Source organism: Phragmites australis, chromosome 4, assembly GCF_958298935.1.
Source record: "Phragmites australis chromosome 4, lpPhrAust1.1, whole genome shotgun sequence".
Classification (NCBI taxonomy): domain Eukaryota; kingdom Viridiplantae; phylum Streptophyta; class Magnoliopsida; order Poales; family Poaceae; genus Phragmites; species Phragmites australis.
Genome location: NC_084924.1, coordinates 37,753,173 through 37,770,298, shown reverse-complemented (window position 1 = coordinate 37,770,298; position 17,126 = coordinate 37,753,173). Strand labels below are relative to the sequence as shown.

Here is a 17,126-nt window from a genome sequence, read left to right as displayed (position 1 = left end):
CAATTGCATATTTCCATCCATTTTATTTGGCCAAATCTAGGATTCCAGTCAAGCATGATAGATAAACAAGAGCCCAAAGGTCTATATACTTCACACCCTCAAAATTAGTGTATACAACAATCTCATCAAATTTATGTTTAGCGAACATGTGCTCATGTATATATGTTGTGGTAGTGACAAAAAGACATGGGAAACCAAGAATTTCTAAATGCACAATTATATGGGTCCGTATTGAGTTATTCATCAGTATTCATGCATGTATAAACCTAGATGTGATCTTTATATTATTCGTTATGGTAACTAAAAGTACCCTGATCAGACCAAATAATTAGTATCACTAGAGAAGCAAATCATATGTTTCTCAAAAGGACTATTCTTGCTTACTACATAACAGGTCAATACATATAGCTAAAAAGTTACAAAGCAAATGATTTCCGTGCCGTATGCACAAAAGGGTCAGGAATAAACAAGATATTGTATACGGTTAGACAACCATCTTCTATGAAAAATTATTGCAGACAGATAAGTGAAAACACCGTCTGCATTATTTGCCTTCAAAGATGTGGTTTTCCTATGGAACCGATAACAATTGGTTCCATATTACATATGGTTATCCTAGAGCATCGGAAATATTTGGTTTCATATTGTAGACAGTTTCGCCATGGAACTAACATCGTTTGGTTCAAATTACAGACATTTTTCTCTGGATCCGACAATATTCAATTCCATATTACAGATCGTTTTCCTTTGGAACTGATAACATTTGGTTCCATAATACAGACATGTCCTTCTTGGAATCGTCTAGAATAACCCTGACACTAGCTATGCATATATTTGCATACCAGTGCTCGCCTCAGGGATGCTAACCATGCACCATGCATATGTACAAATATCACATCAACAACACATAAATATAGATCAACTTGTAGCAAAGCATTACAATTATTATACAAAGAAGAACAATGTTATTACTTTTACAATAAGTATATGTGATTCCCCTTTTCTACTACTAGAACCCCTATCACCCGGAGAGAGATCAATTGAGTTGATAAAGGTTCAGCTGAACACTTACAAAGCATATGCATGATTTTGATACTTCCTAAAGCAAGCACCAAATAATCATGAACCTGTTCATGGCATTCATGCTAAGTTGAGTAAATCACAAGCTTTCAGCCATGAAATATGGCATACCACGCCATTGACCTACACATAGATGCAATATATGCCTCAATTGAGCAAATATGTTTACAAAATCATCATTCACCAATATGTGGCCTCGTATAATCGACCCATTTTAAATTAATCATATTTATCATTTGCAAAAAAAAAAACTATGACAATATAAGAAAATGATATTCGAGTGTTTCATCATTTGCATCGGAATATGGAGACACCTATGGGTGAATGCAAGCTACGGGGAAAGTTCAGTGCATGTATATATTTGCATGTAAAACCCACCCAATTAGAGCTTTGCACTCACAAGAGTTGAAAAGAATAGCCTCATCTTTCATCACTTGCATGTTCAAAGAGGAAAGCAACACAAAATGCATCTAAATTTTATCATTTGCAACACCATGGGCCACATATTAAGGCACAAATCAACAAAGTTATCATATATGGACTTAGATGTGGAGTAAAATAATATTGTGGCCATTTCCTATATTCTTTCTCTTGTTCTCAAATAAGGATGAGATACGGTGTAAGAAGATGTAGAATGGCCATAGTAGTGGTATAGACAACCACTTCATCATAGTTTATCATTTGCCTCATCATCACAAACCAACAAAAAATTGGCAGCAAAAAACCATGACAATATAAGCAAGAAAATTTCCACAAAAAAATGACATCATCATTTGTCGATATGTACTCCATATCTTCTCTCAACCCATGTTCATGAAACTAGTCCTAGGAACCTTTGCATGCTTAGGAAGAAATTAACCATGTCCCCAAAACTACTCCCACAAAAGGCCTCAATAACATGAACCGATTCGCATGCACTTCACTGCTTCATGCATGCATTTCTAGCCAAAATGAAGCAAAAGTTGGAACACATCTCAATTGATATCTCTAGATCTATCCCTTGAGTCACTACATTCTTGCACCAGCTAGCAAGAATTTTCTAACTATATTCTACTAATAGCTATATATACTATAACTACCCTATCTACAATAGCTATCTAGCTATATATCTACTCAATATTTAGATGCTTTGATGGCAACAGGACATTAGCATCGTCGTCGTCGTCGTCGATAGACAAGTCTAAGGCCCTGTTTGTTTTCTGCTTCTGGTTCTGCTTCTGTTGCTGCTAGAAGCCAGAAGAGAAACCAGAATAAATGAGATTTTGGATAAGCGACTTCTGGACAAGTCAGAAGCATGCTTCTGAGAAAAATGAACTAAAGCTGAGAAACTCGCTGAGAGACGCTTTTCTGAAAAGCTATGTGCTAAGAAGCTAAAAAATTATTGTAGAAGCCAACAACCTATTTTTAAAAGTAGTTTTTAGACAAGTCAAAAGCACATCTTTTCAGAAAAATCTAAAAGCAGAAGCCCAAACAAACAGTCCCTGAATACCCTATGCAGTTGGGGCCGCTCTCATCATCACTTCTACAGTCGTCATACTCTGCCTCGAGATCCTCCTTCCTGCCACCACCCTCGTCATCTTCATCGTCCTCATCGTCGCCATTGTCTTCCTCCTCAGGCTTCGCTTCCTCCTCATCGGGTTCCTCATCGTCATCATCCTCAGGCTCCTCTTACACGTCCTCTTCTTTGGGTCCTCGTCGTTGGTCTCAGCCACCTCCTCTGGATCCTCATAGTTAGTCTCGACCACCTCCTCCTCTTCTTCTTTGGGTTCGTCGTCAATCTCAGCCACATATTTTGTGGGTTGAGATGGATTGGGAAAATCGACTGATTTAATTTGGCTTGGGTTGGTGCAGGGTGTGTTTGAGCCCATTAGCAGGCCTAAATATGATAAAGGAAGCACATAACGGTACCTCAGATCGTGGGCTCCAAGAGGAAGTAGTTTTGCTAGCATTATCGATCAAACACCAAACAACACCACTCCATCGACACGGCCTCCGACCTCCAACCGATGTAGTTGTGGCTTTCCTTCCCAAGCCGCCTTCCTTGTCTCTAAGTGTACTCACCCCCAACAAGATCTAAAAGAAAAAGGTGTGAGGAGTAGAGAAACCCTAGTGGGAGTAGAAGAGGTAGAGAGGGCTCACATTATTGCTGGTGAGTGAGCGTGCAGATGGGGAGGTAGCCGCCGAGGTGGAGGCGAGTGTAGGGACCGATCGAGGAGACGACAATATTGTTTCACAAGCGTTGCGGATGGAGATAGTGTTGCAAGCGAGATGGGGATTACTTTCCAATCTATCTAGGTGGGGCACATTTCCCCATAAGAACAAAGTGGATCGAGCCTGAGGTCCATCTCATGTGGGCTTCCAAATGAACACATTAGTTGGCCCGGGGTTTGTTCCCCGTGGGCTCCCTCCCCTGGGAATTGGCGGGGATCCCGGTAGGGTTCGGGCTTCCCAAACAAGCCCTAAGAGAATCAAACACGGTAATAACAGTTCAGGTTAGATCATAAGACCACGAGAAGCAATAGCAATTGTTGCACTCGCCACTGAACAAGAACAAGTACAACTAAGAAAAGAATAACACCTGCATCCTTCACCAACTTCTTTTTAAACAAAAATTATGTTAGACAGGTGCATCTGTACTTAAAATAAGGCAAGTTTTGAAAAAAAAAATGCAAACTCGCCGGAAACATAACTAGAGCTTTTCAAAAAATCTTTGGCAATAGGTGATGTTATGGCCATCCATGCCAAATTTCAAGGCCCAATTCGATCTCGTTTGAAAGATTAAAAAAATAAAGAAATTTCAGTTGCAATAGTACTACAGGACAATTTGCAGCAGAGATTGCCAACGCACAATTCAGACCCAGTGACACTTCAGGGATGTAACCAAACAAATTAGATGAAATGACGACTAGATTGAACAACGAGAATGCAACTCACAGCAAAGAATAATTTTGTGCTCCTGACATATGATATGAGTATATTACAATGGTAGAAACTCCGCACACACATACACATAAACCCCCCTGGCCTTGTGCTCGTATATGGTTGCAATCTTCTGTGTCGTTGATTTACTCATTACACCCGTTGTCCAACACAAGCTGTGATGGTCCCAAATAGCTTTAAGCAATCACCTCAGCAACATACTACCTGCTATGTTTTGCTTCTAAGAAGATACTGGAATGCTCAGCAAATTGGGCGGCTAATCCGACAAATACAAGTGACGCATATGTTACTGAGGATCACAACCAGCTCTTGTCCATCAATCAACTCAATAGTCTTTCCAAAATTGTATAATCTTGAATGGAATGTCACCTTGCTTCTGTTTCTTCTATTACACTATGTGCTAATGCTATTTTAGAAGTATCCGCCATATCTTTCTCATGTACACCACTAGGGACCACATGGCAAGTCCAGCAGATACATAAAGCAGCACAACACCAGGAGCAACTAGAAAACCTTGCCCAGGTAGACTGCAAAGCAAAGCACATGATGGGAACCGTATCATAAATAACTTGAAAAGAGAAAAGTGAAAACAATAACAGAGCTATATTTACACTGACGAAAAAAGTTCCAAGTACCTTAGGTCTCTGCTGGCAAGAAGGAGAGTCAATGCTGTCATCTGCGTCGCTGTCTTCCACTTCCCTAAGTTGTTAACTGCCACGGCCTGTTGTGGCAAGTAGAAATTTGTTCAGTGGTTGAAAATCTAATTCAAGACAATAAAATAGAAAAGAAGGATGACAGAGCACAGGAGGAACCTCAAGAACTTTGCTATTTTGAGAAGCAGCCCACTCTCTCACAGCTGACATTGTAATCTACAGACACAAGTGTGATATGTTACAGTTAGCTCGTGCGGAACATAGCAAGCTCCCATACCACATTGCAGCAGACACAATTGTTATTCTTCAAAAGGAAAGTGGACACATATGTCTCCGCTAAAGAAGAAAAAAGAACTAAAGCTGCTCATGGTAGCCCATATCTTCACATGGAATTGGAAGGTTATCAGACGAATATGGTGATTTCCCCCAACTTTTAGAGCAACTTATATAGCTTGTCAAAGCTCCTAAAGTGTGAAAAGAGTTAACTTCCTTCTATTCAAGGTAGGCTCAGGCTCTAGTTCTGTTTCAACAAAGCCACAATGCCACATGGTGGAATTATTTCATCTGACTTACGAGGCAAACTGCACTGGCTCCACTAAATGGGATACAGGTTGGCCACACAACACATTTTACATTTCAGTAAGGTAAACATGTATAGCTGCATACTTTCATGCTCTAGCAAGACACGGTATAACAACCACCAAGTTAACAGCTAGGATGGTAATTGTGATGTTGTCAACTTATCATGTAGCCTTGAGGGATAAACATAAAGATCGGAAGCAGGCAGTAGTGCACCAAAATATCCATAAAGCAAATGTCATAATTGCAACAGAGCAAAACATATATCAACATAAACCATGATAGTTTTAAGAAAAAAACACATACGCCATGCTACCTTTTCGAATTTTTTATTCCCACCAAGTCAAGTTTACTAAAAACCAATTGTTTCACCAAATAATTGGGAAGTGGCAAGGTAGATTGGCAGAATAACTACCTCTCTCCCAATGATAGCAATGGAAGGAACTGTGAGAAGCCATGGCCCATCCCTGAGCAGTGAAGTTTCCAAAGGTTTGGTGCACAGCAAAACTAATGTTGCGGCTACCATAAGCTGTGGTAAAGAATGAGAGTACTTAAGTTAGATCCTGTGAGTAGTGTACCTTCTGAAAATTAATTATCTAAGTTGTAAAAGATGCCAGAAAATGGTGGGAAGGGCAATTTAAGATCAGAGCGGCAGCGAGAGAAAGGAACCTTGTCAGCCACAGGATCAAGAAATGCACCAAAAGGTGTTCCTAAATGCATCTGTATAGTAAACTTTGTCAGGAAACGATAACAGGAGTTGAAAACGCTGGTATAGTAACCCTGTCTAGCATATTATTCAGACAATATCTTTGACAAACCTTTCTAGCAATATATCCATCTAGCCAATCAGTGACTGCAGCAGCAAGGAAGATGCCAGTTGTGGCAGTTGCTCCCCAAGGACCATCCATGTAGAAAGCTGTTGGCAGTATAAAGTAATAAACTCTTAGTCTCTTAGTAATAAAAAGTAAAAAGAAGATAAATATATCTCCACGAAAGAATACTTCTGCAGTCAAATTAACATTATCAGGTCAAACATAAGCACAAAACCAAACATGTGTGATGTGCATATAAAACAGCAGTATGGTCAGCAGCAATCAACAGAGACATATTGTGTCTAAAGCTGTGCATGGAGCTTAAAACCTGCTAACGATAGAGCAGGAGAGAAAAGCAGAGCTGCTCAAGGAGGTCAAGGTGATAAAGTCCAATTGCATGAAATTAAGCTGTTGTACCTTATGAGGGAAACCCACTATTCAAACTCCAGTAAACAAAGTACTGTTTCTGACTTTCTATGGATGATACATTCAGGGGCGGATTCAGGGCCCGTGCTGGGGGGGGCTGCAGCACGGGCCCAGCCCACGAAGCACAGAGAAATAAAGGAGAAAATTCAGAAATTTTTTAAAAATCCCTCTCACATAGCACGGGCCCAGCCCAAAATGCTGAAGAGCAAAAGGCCCAGCACCCCTCCCTAGCCTGGGCTGGATCCGCCACTGGATACATTTGTAGCAAATCATTGAATCATTGTATGAACTACAAGCATCATTGAGAGCAAAAAATATTTCCCTAGTCATTTTGGTAAATCCTTGGGCTGTGAGGGTAAAAGAAAAGAGAACTCTTTTTGACACTCGGGACTCATGGACTCTAGCGATGGTTGTAGATGTTTCAATGATTCATGAATTATTTCCTCTCCACTCTCCTCTTCTAATGATTCTATTTTTAGTGGATTTTGGAACCACATGGTTTGTGGTTCAAGTTGGCATAAAACCACAGGATTTATGGGTTGTGGCATGGGCACATAACCATGGGTTTTGTGGTCCTCCATGAACCATTACCTCCACAACCTGCACAGGCATCTCCGCAACCTCCTCAGGCTGCTGCATCTACAGCCACCTTTTCGATTATGTTGGCTTTGTGCGATGCTTGTGTCCATTGCTGGAGTATGAGTTTCAGGTATTTCTCTTCCAGGTGCATTGTGCGGTGTGTGCCTGTGCCGTGCAGGCGTGCACCATGATGCTCATGGGCTACATGGGTTCCTTGCTATCCAACGGCTACAACTTCTCCAATTACATCAGTAAAAAGGTTAGCAGCATCTTTGAGCTCAGCCATATGCCCAAGGCGCAGCTGAGTACATTTGATATGTCCTTCCTTAAGATTTTGAATGATACATTCTCCCACGTACCTTAATTTAATTAATTCCTGGTTCATGTCCGCAAACAGATACTATATACTACTAACAGCATACAAACGATTGACCTGTTCGACTGTACGTTAGTTTTCTTCCAGAGGAGGGTGTGGGCATCTCTGCAGGTCATGCAGGACGACAATGCTGCCCAGGTCCTGCAGTTCGGGATTATCTAGAAGGGATGGAGTTTTGTGTAACCGTAGGACCTCAAAAGTCAAAACCTGTGTTTATGTGCCACAGTCCATAACCCCTAGGATTCTTTGCAACTTGGAGCATAAACTCTTTACCTTGATAGCTAAGGCAGACTTTAATTGTTTGTGCAAGTTTCATGAACATGAATGAGCTGGGTACTGGCAATTAAAGATTAAGACTGGGAACCAGGAAGGTTAAAACACTAACATGGTTCCTCCAACAGTGATCGATTGAAAGGTGACTAACAATTCAACCAACTTGTACTTGTTCTAGCAATCTAGTCGCAACAAAAAACGTACGACTCATTAGCCTTTTCAGCCTTTATATTTCTCCTATTCGTACATGTTTGAATGACACGCCCTGATCTTCAAGGCGGGTTTCCCACATTGCTAACACATATGAACGAACAGCACCGGAAAAAGCAAAGCTTTCGGTCTCGCTTACTGCCTATGAGGAGGGGCACGGCGGCGACGCGGCCAATGGTGAGCACGGTGGGCAGCGTGAGCAGCCTGGGAGGCGCCGGGGCCGCCGACGGCGGCACCTCCTTCGACATCCCGGTCTCCACTGGCGCTTCCTTGGCCACCCCACGCCTCCTCACCCCCGCCCCGTCAGATCCCATCCCCTCACCGCCGGCCCCACCGCCAGGATGCGACGCGGCACACAGCCCCCGCGCTGACGCGGCCGGCGGCCACCGGAACCAGCGGCTTGCGGCAGCGGCAGTGGCCGTGGTCGTCGTCGCCAGGCGGCGGCCGTGGGCGCGGGGAGCAGCAGGGATCCGGGCGGCCGCGCGTGGGGAGAATAAGGGCTTGGGGTGGAGGTGGGCGGGCGCGGCGGCTGCGGCTTTGAGGAGGAGGGATGCGTGGGTGGCGACGAATGGGGGCATGGGGCGGATTGATTCCTCCCTCCTCTTTGCTGTTGTTGGTTTGGGGGAAAGGTGGGAGGCGTAGAGCGGGAGGTGGTGTACGGTAAGGGACGGGCTAAATTTGAGGGTGCCGGCTAGGCGATTGATTGATGGGACGCCGACGGCTGGATCCCACCGAGCTGCATGGGAGCGCGGTGATCGTGGGGGCCGTCCGGATCTGGATCTAGCAACTAAGGGCTCGTGTTTGGTAGGGCTTCAGATTCTCTTTAAAAACGTTTCGATTTCAGATTTTCTCTGGAAACGTTTCTCTGGTGAATCACCCTCAATTTTCTGAAAATGTTTGGCAGGGATTCTGGATTCGGATTCTTGAAGAAAAATGACCTGAGTGATTCTAGAAACGGGTGAAACACCATTTTGGGTGATTCTCCTCGTAGTGTTAAAAATGAGAAATGTTTCAGGTGATTCAAGGTGAAACGTTTCACGTTTTGATGCGTTTGGCAGAGATTCTAGAGAATCATCAGAGAATCTGAAAGTTTCTTGCAACCAAACGGAGCCTAAATTCTACTACATAAGTTTGTTTAGAAAAAAATTTATGATATTTTATCCATACTATGGATATATGATTTAATGATTAAATTGAAGGAAAGAAAATATAAATACGTATTATTACTTAGAATTTGCTTTATTAAATCTGTCTCCTGTCCTGCATGAGATAAGTACCATGTGGGCCACGGTGCAGGACAAAGGTCTCCAAGGCACGTTACATGCCGACACGACCGGGCCGTAACTCTAATTGTCGGTAAAAATTTAAAATTAGATAATATATATGGGTATATTTATTGAAATAGATAATATGTTATCATATTTATAAATTTAATATCTGTATTCGACGCATCATTTAAAATATAGATTTTCGATATATTATACGTTAAAATCTCATATTCGACACACCGTGTGTCAAATACGGCACTGTAATCCGTATTCGGCACACCGTGTGCCGAATATTATTCATATTCAGTACACGGTGTATTGAATATGATATTCGGTACATGATATATTGAATACGGGCTACAGTGCCGTATTCGGTACACGGTGTGCTGAATACGGGCTACAATATCGTATTCAATACACAATGTGACCAATATAGCCGTGTGCCAAATACGGTATTGTAGCCCATATTCGACACACAATATGCTAAATACGGTTGATATTCGTCACATGGTGTGCCGAATATGGGCTACAATGCTATATTCGACACACGTTATGCCAAATATGACTGGATTCGCGGTTTTTCGGCGTACGGTGTACCGAAATTTTATTTTCGGTAAATAATATACCGAATACGAATGCTAAAATTATAAATACGATAACATATTATCTATTTTAATAAATACGCTTATATATATTATCTAATTTTAGATTATTTTTTTTCTAATAGACAAAGCAGGATGCGAGATTCGACTATATGTTTTACATTCTAACTTTAGACTATACGATTTTCCTTCACAGTTTCCGTCACAAAAAGATTCTCATGGACATTCATTTTATAATGGGATTCTCTCATTTCCCTTCGCGATTCCCCTCGAAGAAAAACTGTTGGAGATGAAAGAAAATAAAAGAAATAAAAAAGAAAAAGAGAATAAAAAAGGAACAAAATAAAAATATATATATAGTTGGAGATGTTATTAGAAGCTTCAAAAACAAATCGGTCCTAATTACTACTGGACTTCGCAATTATTCTTGCTTCCGCACGAACAGGGCATCGAACACGTCATACAACAAAAGACGTGTGCGTTTGACAAGTTGTGCAACCTCATTGGCTCATGTCATGTGTGTACTGCAAGGTGTCGTTCCTTTGTCCTTTTCACTTTTGTTGATGATGGCGATCTGTCACATACACTGAAATTAGGAGTATCATATGGAAGAAAATTTTATGGGATCAAATCTTTTGTAGAGATTTGTATAGTATTTTGATACATATTTTTGTGTGCATAAGTCTATACGTATGTGAGCTGTGCGATCACGCGTGTATGGTACGGATGAGGATCTTACGGAGACCTTACGTGGATGGGTTTTATAAAATTTCTCTCGGTCGATTAGTCCGTAGTCGTTATGCCATATGTGGTGAATGCTACAGGGCTAGCTCTCCGTCTTCTTCTAGTTTTTTTTCCTATTTGTTTCTTCTTCTCTTTTTTTATTCATGACCAAAAAAATTTATTAGAAAGCAGAGGACAAAGAGATGCCTACAGTGCAATTCAAATATTTGAATCCGCCCCTAATGCCACAGTGCAATTCAAATCAACATCTTACTATATGTAGGCCAAACCGACGAGCTTACCACCAAAATGCCTACTATATATTGCATATGTATTCAGCTTACCGATGATCGCGTAATGTTACTAGGACAATAAGATGTAGATTTTTTTGAGAGAATGAACAAATAAAGTATATCACGAAACACTGCAAAAGATAACATGGGAACAATACATAAAAAACATAATACAAGAAACTTAAAAAATGGACCTCAAACTCTTTTTCCTTTTGGTGAAGGATCACAAATATTTTTACGCGAATGATAGCATGTGACAACACACAGTCACACACCTAGAACATACGGTAAATAATCATTAAACTGAACAAAAATCGAACTACACTAGGGGAAGGACCAAAACAAGCTATAATAAACCAAAGTCAACCTATATATGTACCTTGAATATCGTACGCGGAGATCTCATCCATAAAAAATCGTTGTTTCACACTGATCACATCATAGGTAGCCAAGATTTGTTTGAGTGTCAAACGCTGACGTCACATAATTTGTCATTTAGTTTTTGTCTCCGGGTACATGTATAACTTAGGGAGATTATATTATTTGTCACTGAATAATTTATCATATTTCTTATATAATATTATTATGTTAATGATATATGAATCTAAATTTTATATATCATTCTTATAATAGATGGTATATTATAGATTAGTTAGTAATTCGATAGTGTATCATAGATTTATCCATAACTTAGTGATGTCGCTTCTTGGACCTCATGAAACACACCATGCCAGTACTGGCCCATAGGATGGATAGAGATTTGGAGAATATATATATATATATATATATATATATATATATATATATATATATATATATATATATATATATATATATGTTTATTTAAAAAAAATGCATGTGTAAGTTATCATCGTCTATTTAATGGGCGAGAATAAGATCTTGCCTGTTCTCATCGTCTATTTAATGGGCGAGAATAAGATCTTGCCCGTTGAACAGGCGAGAACTTGTGGGTTCTAACACTCAGTGCATTAAATAACCGGAGAGAGAAACATCTTGTATGTTTAGTGGGCGAGATCTCCATGGCTACGACACCGGACGGACCCACCCAAAAGGTCTTGCCCGTTGAATGAATGAGATCTTTTGGGTATTTAATCCGATCGCTCTAGCTCTATCGACGCCAGCTGCTCATTTCATACCAACACAGCCGAGAGGAGAGGAGGGGAGGGGAGGGGAAGGGAGAGGGGGAAATTGTGCGAGCAAAGCTCTACCGAAGAAAAGAGGTATGTTTTTTTTTTGTTTTTTTATAAACCTGTTAGGATAGCCACTAGTGCTAAGTTTTTACATAGGTTAGATGCTAGATCTAGAATTTTTTTTTACAAACCTGGTAGTAGCCACTAGATGTAGGTTAGAATGTAGATCTAGTTTTAGAATTAATGTTAGATATAGTTTTGCGATTAGATCCTTTTTATACGTGTTTTTAGCAATTAGATGTAGTATTAAGATATATGGTAATAGATGTATGATTTAGATATAGTGTAGTCATAACTGATTTGATGGATGTATGATTTAGAGGTGTTTGATGCAGCAATCCGAGAATATTTTGTTGTAGTATAGATTACATGTTGGGCTATATTTGTAATCAATTTTCCATTGTAGATGTCGTTTTACATAATTATTTCTGTTCTGTCACAATAATATTATTGTTTTTGTTGATGTTTGCCAGGTATATCAGATATGTGGCAGTTTAGGATTTTTTTATGGAGCCAGTGAAATATTATATGATCCAGAAGGGGTCGTACTATCCGTATTTCACTCAATAAACAAGGGTATCTCGACACTAAAAGGATCAAACGGCCCAAGAGGGGGTGAATTGGGCAAATAAAACTTCTACCAAAATCTAAAACAAATAACAATCTTAGCCTAGATGAAAGGAAATACGACTACGTGAACAAGCTAGGAGAGGGCAACAAAATAAGCAAGCAAAAACATAAAGAAAATACAGAAGTTAAAGCTTGCAAGAATGTAAATGCTCAAATTAAATTATGAAATAGTAAAGAGATGGACAAGAGAACACCAGATTTTTTCGAGGTATCAATGAGTTGGCACTCTCTCTAGTCATCGTTGGAGTATCTATCAAGGATATCGCTCCCTCTTGAGTCACCAAGACTCAAGTGCTCTCTCATGATTGTCACTTCTCCATCTTTGGATTAGCAGGCATCAAACCAAATACATAACTCTTGCCGGGGCTGGCACAAGAACTCCAAGAGCTCACCGAGACACCTCTAATCACCAAATATCGGTTAGGTGTTGTCAACCAATAAGAGTAGCAAGTCAATAGCTTCACTTGACCAAGATAAAGCCTAGACTACAACTATATGCACACTTGCTACTCTTCAAGCACCAATGATGTCATTAATCTTCAATTAGGGACTTAAAAATCAACTCAAGTGCTCTCTTTTGCTTCTTGATGACACACACAGTATATGAACTCCTCTGGGTCACAAGAGAGCCAAATGAAATAAAATGGAGGGGTATTTATAGGTTAGAGATACAAATTTTAGTTGTTGCCTAATCACCCACTTTTTCTGTTAACATCGGATGATCTGATGAGTACCTTCTTACTCATACTGGACAATCCGGCGAGTACAAACTTCCATTATCACTGTGCCAGCTATCATTAGCCGTTACTGCTAAGAAATCATCCGGTGCCATCATCCGGTGAACACCAACCTAACACCGGAGCATCCTATGCGTACAAACTAGCCAAACTGCCCGTTGCAACTATATCTGGAAAATATGCTTCAGTGATGATTTCAATGTCATCACCAGACTATCCGGTGCATTAAACTTCTTCTGCCCTAAAAATCTTCTCTGGTAGGAAAGCTCCGGTGTACACACTTGTCCATCACCGGAATATCGGTGAGTGGAACTCCTTTAAACCAACCGAAACAACCCTCTCTGAAAATATTGCTTCAGTAATACTTTCTTACCTTCACTAGACCATCCAGTGATTGAACTTTCTTCTGCCCCCAGAAACTGTTCTCTGCAAGAATTGATCTGGTGTACATACCATGATCAACATACCATCCGGTGAACTGAGCTTCAAACTTCTTCACTTTGAATTGCCTCTGGAATAAATAGTATGGTGCTATCATCATTGTATCACCGGATAATCTGGTGAGTTGAACTTCATTTTTTCCTAGCAATTCCCCCTCTACTGAAATTAGTTCGATGCTCTCACCACACTAACACGGGACTATCCGGTGTAACACTTCTAACAATTTTGGCTATGTGTCACCCAAAAAATCATCCGGTGATTCCATCACTTTTTTTATCAGAGCATCCGGTGCATCTAGAGTGTTTTCTATCTTGAGATAATCATATGCTCTAGTGACATCATTTCACATAGACCGGATCATCCGGTGAGGTAAATTTTCTCTGAACTCGTCCAATTCAAACTTTCTTGAGCTCTAACTTCTTGACATCTCAACCATAGGCTTCTATGAGCTACCTAGTGCTAGAATTTCACAAGTGTGCATCAAACCAAGTCTAGACTCACTAGGTCAAGCTACTACTTTTAGCCTATCTCTATAGTACGATCAAAAGACTAAAGAAAAATGGCATATGCTAGAGCTAGAAAATCCTTAATTTTGATGCACAAGTCCTTTGATCATCCACATAATCACCTTAGGGAACAAAAATATCCAATTACCATTATGAACTAAATTTTTTATTCCCTTCAAAACAAATTATTAGTCACAATGATACGGTTGTCATTAATAACTGAAACACTAACCACTTACCTAAGGGCCTAGATACTACAGAGACCTATGCACAAAAGTGTCGAGCACTTGTGTGCTTGGTTAATACAGGGTTTCAAAATAGATCCCGATGTTCAAGAGATGACCATTAGTATTGTGGGCAATCGAGTGAGAGATGGTGTGTACTGAGAGGTGTACCTGCTATGGAAAGATTTAGTGTGAAAGAGGTACCTACATGATGTTGTGCACAAAGATTGGTCTCTTATGTTGCATGTGCAATGGAAGAATAAGGAGGCAGTGGAGGAGATGCAGGGTGGGGGTACGTAGAGGAGGAGGGTGATGAGAAAGAGTATGAGGATGATGTTAATTCGCATCGGAGTATTCAATTGAACCGATCGGTGAGGCAAACGAAGGGGATCGAATCCCGTCTCTAATTGAACAGATGGAGCGGGATATTTTTTAGACTAATGAATTCCCTGAGTATGACATCTCGGATGATGAGCACGATGCTCCTGTTCCCGCGGACTGAAACAATTCTAACTTCAACAATCTTATGGTGAAAGAAGGGAATCAGGTGGCATGAGAGTATAAGCAGAATGAGTGATCCAGGGTGGTAGGTATCCTATCAGTCAGGCCATGAAGGATGCAATGACTCAATAGGTGACATCGCTTTGATGATAGTTTTATATTGTGAAGTCAAGCAAGAAGGAATATGATCTCAAGTGCGTGAAGACGGGTTGCTTGTGGTGGGTGTACGGCTTTAAGGGGAAGTAGTTTGACTATTGGGAGGTGTCGATTGTGGTCAACCACACTTGTATGATAGATGAACTTGAGCTCAGCCACGAGAATACCACCTCAGCCTTTGTCACCAATGTGATGTACGCCTAGATTGTGAACAACTTGAACTACGAACCAGGGTCCATAATCAGGCAAATTGAGAAGGATACAAATACACTATCAGCTACAACAAGGCATGAAGGGCAAAGAGGAAGTCAATTGAGATGAGGTTCAGGACCTAAAAAGTGTCATATGACAATCTGCCACATTTGCTGCAGATCATTGCTCAAAAGAACTCGGGGATGTATTACGACATTGATAAGTACTCATTGTTGTCCAAACCTGGCAAGTACGTCATAAAGTGATCTTTCTTCGCATTAGGAGCATGTATCGAAGCTTTCAAGCATTTTCGGTCTATCATGTGTATCAATAACATTTTTCTTACCGGCAAGTACATGGGACAGATTGACGAGCGCTGGATCCCGAGCTTTGTGTATTTTGAATTTAATGTTTCATATCAATTTTTATCGGTATTCGTCTCTAACTGTATTATGTTTGCAGGTTGTCTGTTGTTGGCCTACTTCCGCTATGCCAGCTAGTGGAGGTGGACGCGTTGGCATGGGCCTCTAAAGCGGCGACATGGTTCAACTACGACAGGGCCTTCCTCACAGCCCTCATTGATAGGTGGCATCCCGAGACGCACGCATTCCACCTCCTGTACGGTGAGATGGCACCCACGCTCGAGAATATCTCGCTCCTAATGGGCCTGCCTTGTGCAGATCCCGCTGTTGCTAGTTCGCCTGTCCATCATTGAACGGAGGGACGGTGTAGCCCCATTCAGGCCTTTTCCAGGGACCGAGAAGCATGGCTTGACGAAGATATTTCTCATTCAGTTTGTTGTACATATATCTTGTACTATATTTGCATCTCCTTTACATTACTAATGGATGAAGATACTGGTACCAGTTCCTTTTTTATAGGTGGATAACATTGACCCATAGGCTGGCGATGAGGACATCTCCTAGCACCTGGTGGTGTACCTCCTATAGTTGTTCGAGTGGGTCATGTTCACCGAGACCCACAGCAACACGGTCTCGAGGAGCATGATCCCCTACACCAGAGAAGTTATGGATGTTGACCCAGGGAAGGTCCCGCAGTACAACTGGGCTTCAGCTGTGCTGGTTGCGACATACCGCGGCCTGTGCAACGACTGACGAAGACCAACATCAACGCAATCCTCACCGGCTGTCCCATATTGCTTCAGATGTGGTCATATGAGTGCATCAGTAGGCCCATTGTCGATCATAGCGCGTACTAGTTCGCTGTGGACGGCGTCGATGGGCCGACCATACGGTCCTTTTGGGGTGCAGACATAGGGTAAGTATTATTCTACTTGTGTATGTATATGTTCATTACTTCCTTTTTGTTTCTATAATTTAGTTTGGTTGCACAGCCGAGTTGATCCAGCATTCAGATACACCACTCATACCTGGACTTCGTTCACCAGTTCGATGAGCTGATGGTGGACTATGTCTGCTGGAGGCCGTACACGGAGGCCGAGGTACATGATTGGGAGTACTAGCTCACGACTTGCACCCTTATCTTTGACATCTACGTCGAGGAGTACTCACAACATTGCATGATGCGGCAGTTCAGGAAGTTCAAGGCGTTCCCACTACATGTGACTAGGTTGGTGCCTAAACATACACAAGTATGTAACATTGTAATTATATTTTCATATGATCCATGTCTATACCTGTTTTCACGTATATATGTTTTTGCAGGTTGATACAGAGAGGGCTCATTCCATAAT

At 41.1% G+C, this 17,126-nt stretch overlaps 1 protein-coding gene across 1 annotated transcript; it reads right to left on the bottom strand.

Annotated features, from left to right (window-relative positions):
* Window positions 1–4,004: 4,004 nt before the first annotated feature.
* LOC133916363 (cardiolipin synthase (CMP-forming), mitochondrial-like) lies at window positions 4,005–8,600 on the bottom strand. Its single transcript, XM_062360002.1, has 7 exons — window positions 8,068–8,600; window positions 6,071–6,168; window positions 5,922–5,972; window positions 5,668–5,781; window positions 4,833–4,889; window positions 4,656–4,741; window positions 4,005–4,547 (listed from the first exon to the last, which is right to left on the bottom strand). Exons 1-7 carry the CDS (start codon window positions 8,504–8,506, stop codon window positions 4,427–4,429), a joined length of 966 nt encoding a protein of 321 aa, XP_062215986.1. The 5' UTR covers window positions 8,507–8,600; the 3' UTR covers window positions 4,005–4,426.
* Between the last annotated feature and the right edge of the window lie 8,526 nt (window positions 8,601–17,126).

What these genes read in the sequence shown, in the direction of transcription:
- LOC133916363 (XM_062360002.1), bottom strand. Translation starts at nt 8,506, where the DNA reads ATGCCCCCATTCGTCGCCACCCACGCATCCCTCCTCCTCAAAGCCGCA. An exon ending in CGTGCCCCTCCTCATAGGCA is followed by an intron (nt 6,169 to 8,067) that starts GTAAGCGAGACC and finishes TACTGCCAACAG; the next exon opens with CTTTCTACATGGATGGTCCT. An exon ending in ATGGATATATTGCTAGAAAG is followed by an intron (nt 5,973 to 6,070) that starts GTTTGTCAAAGA and finishes TTTACTATACAG; the next exon opens with ATGCATTTAGGAACACCTTT.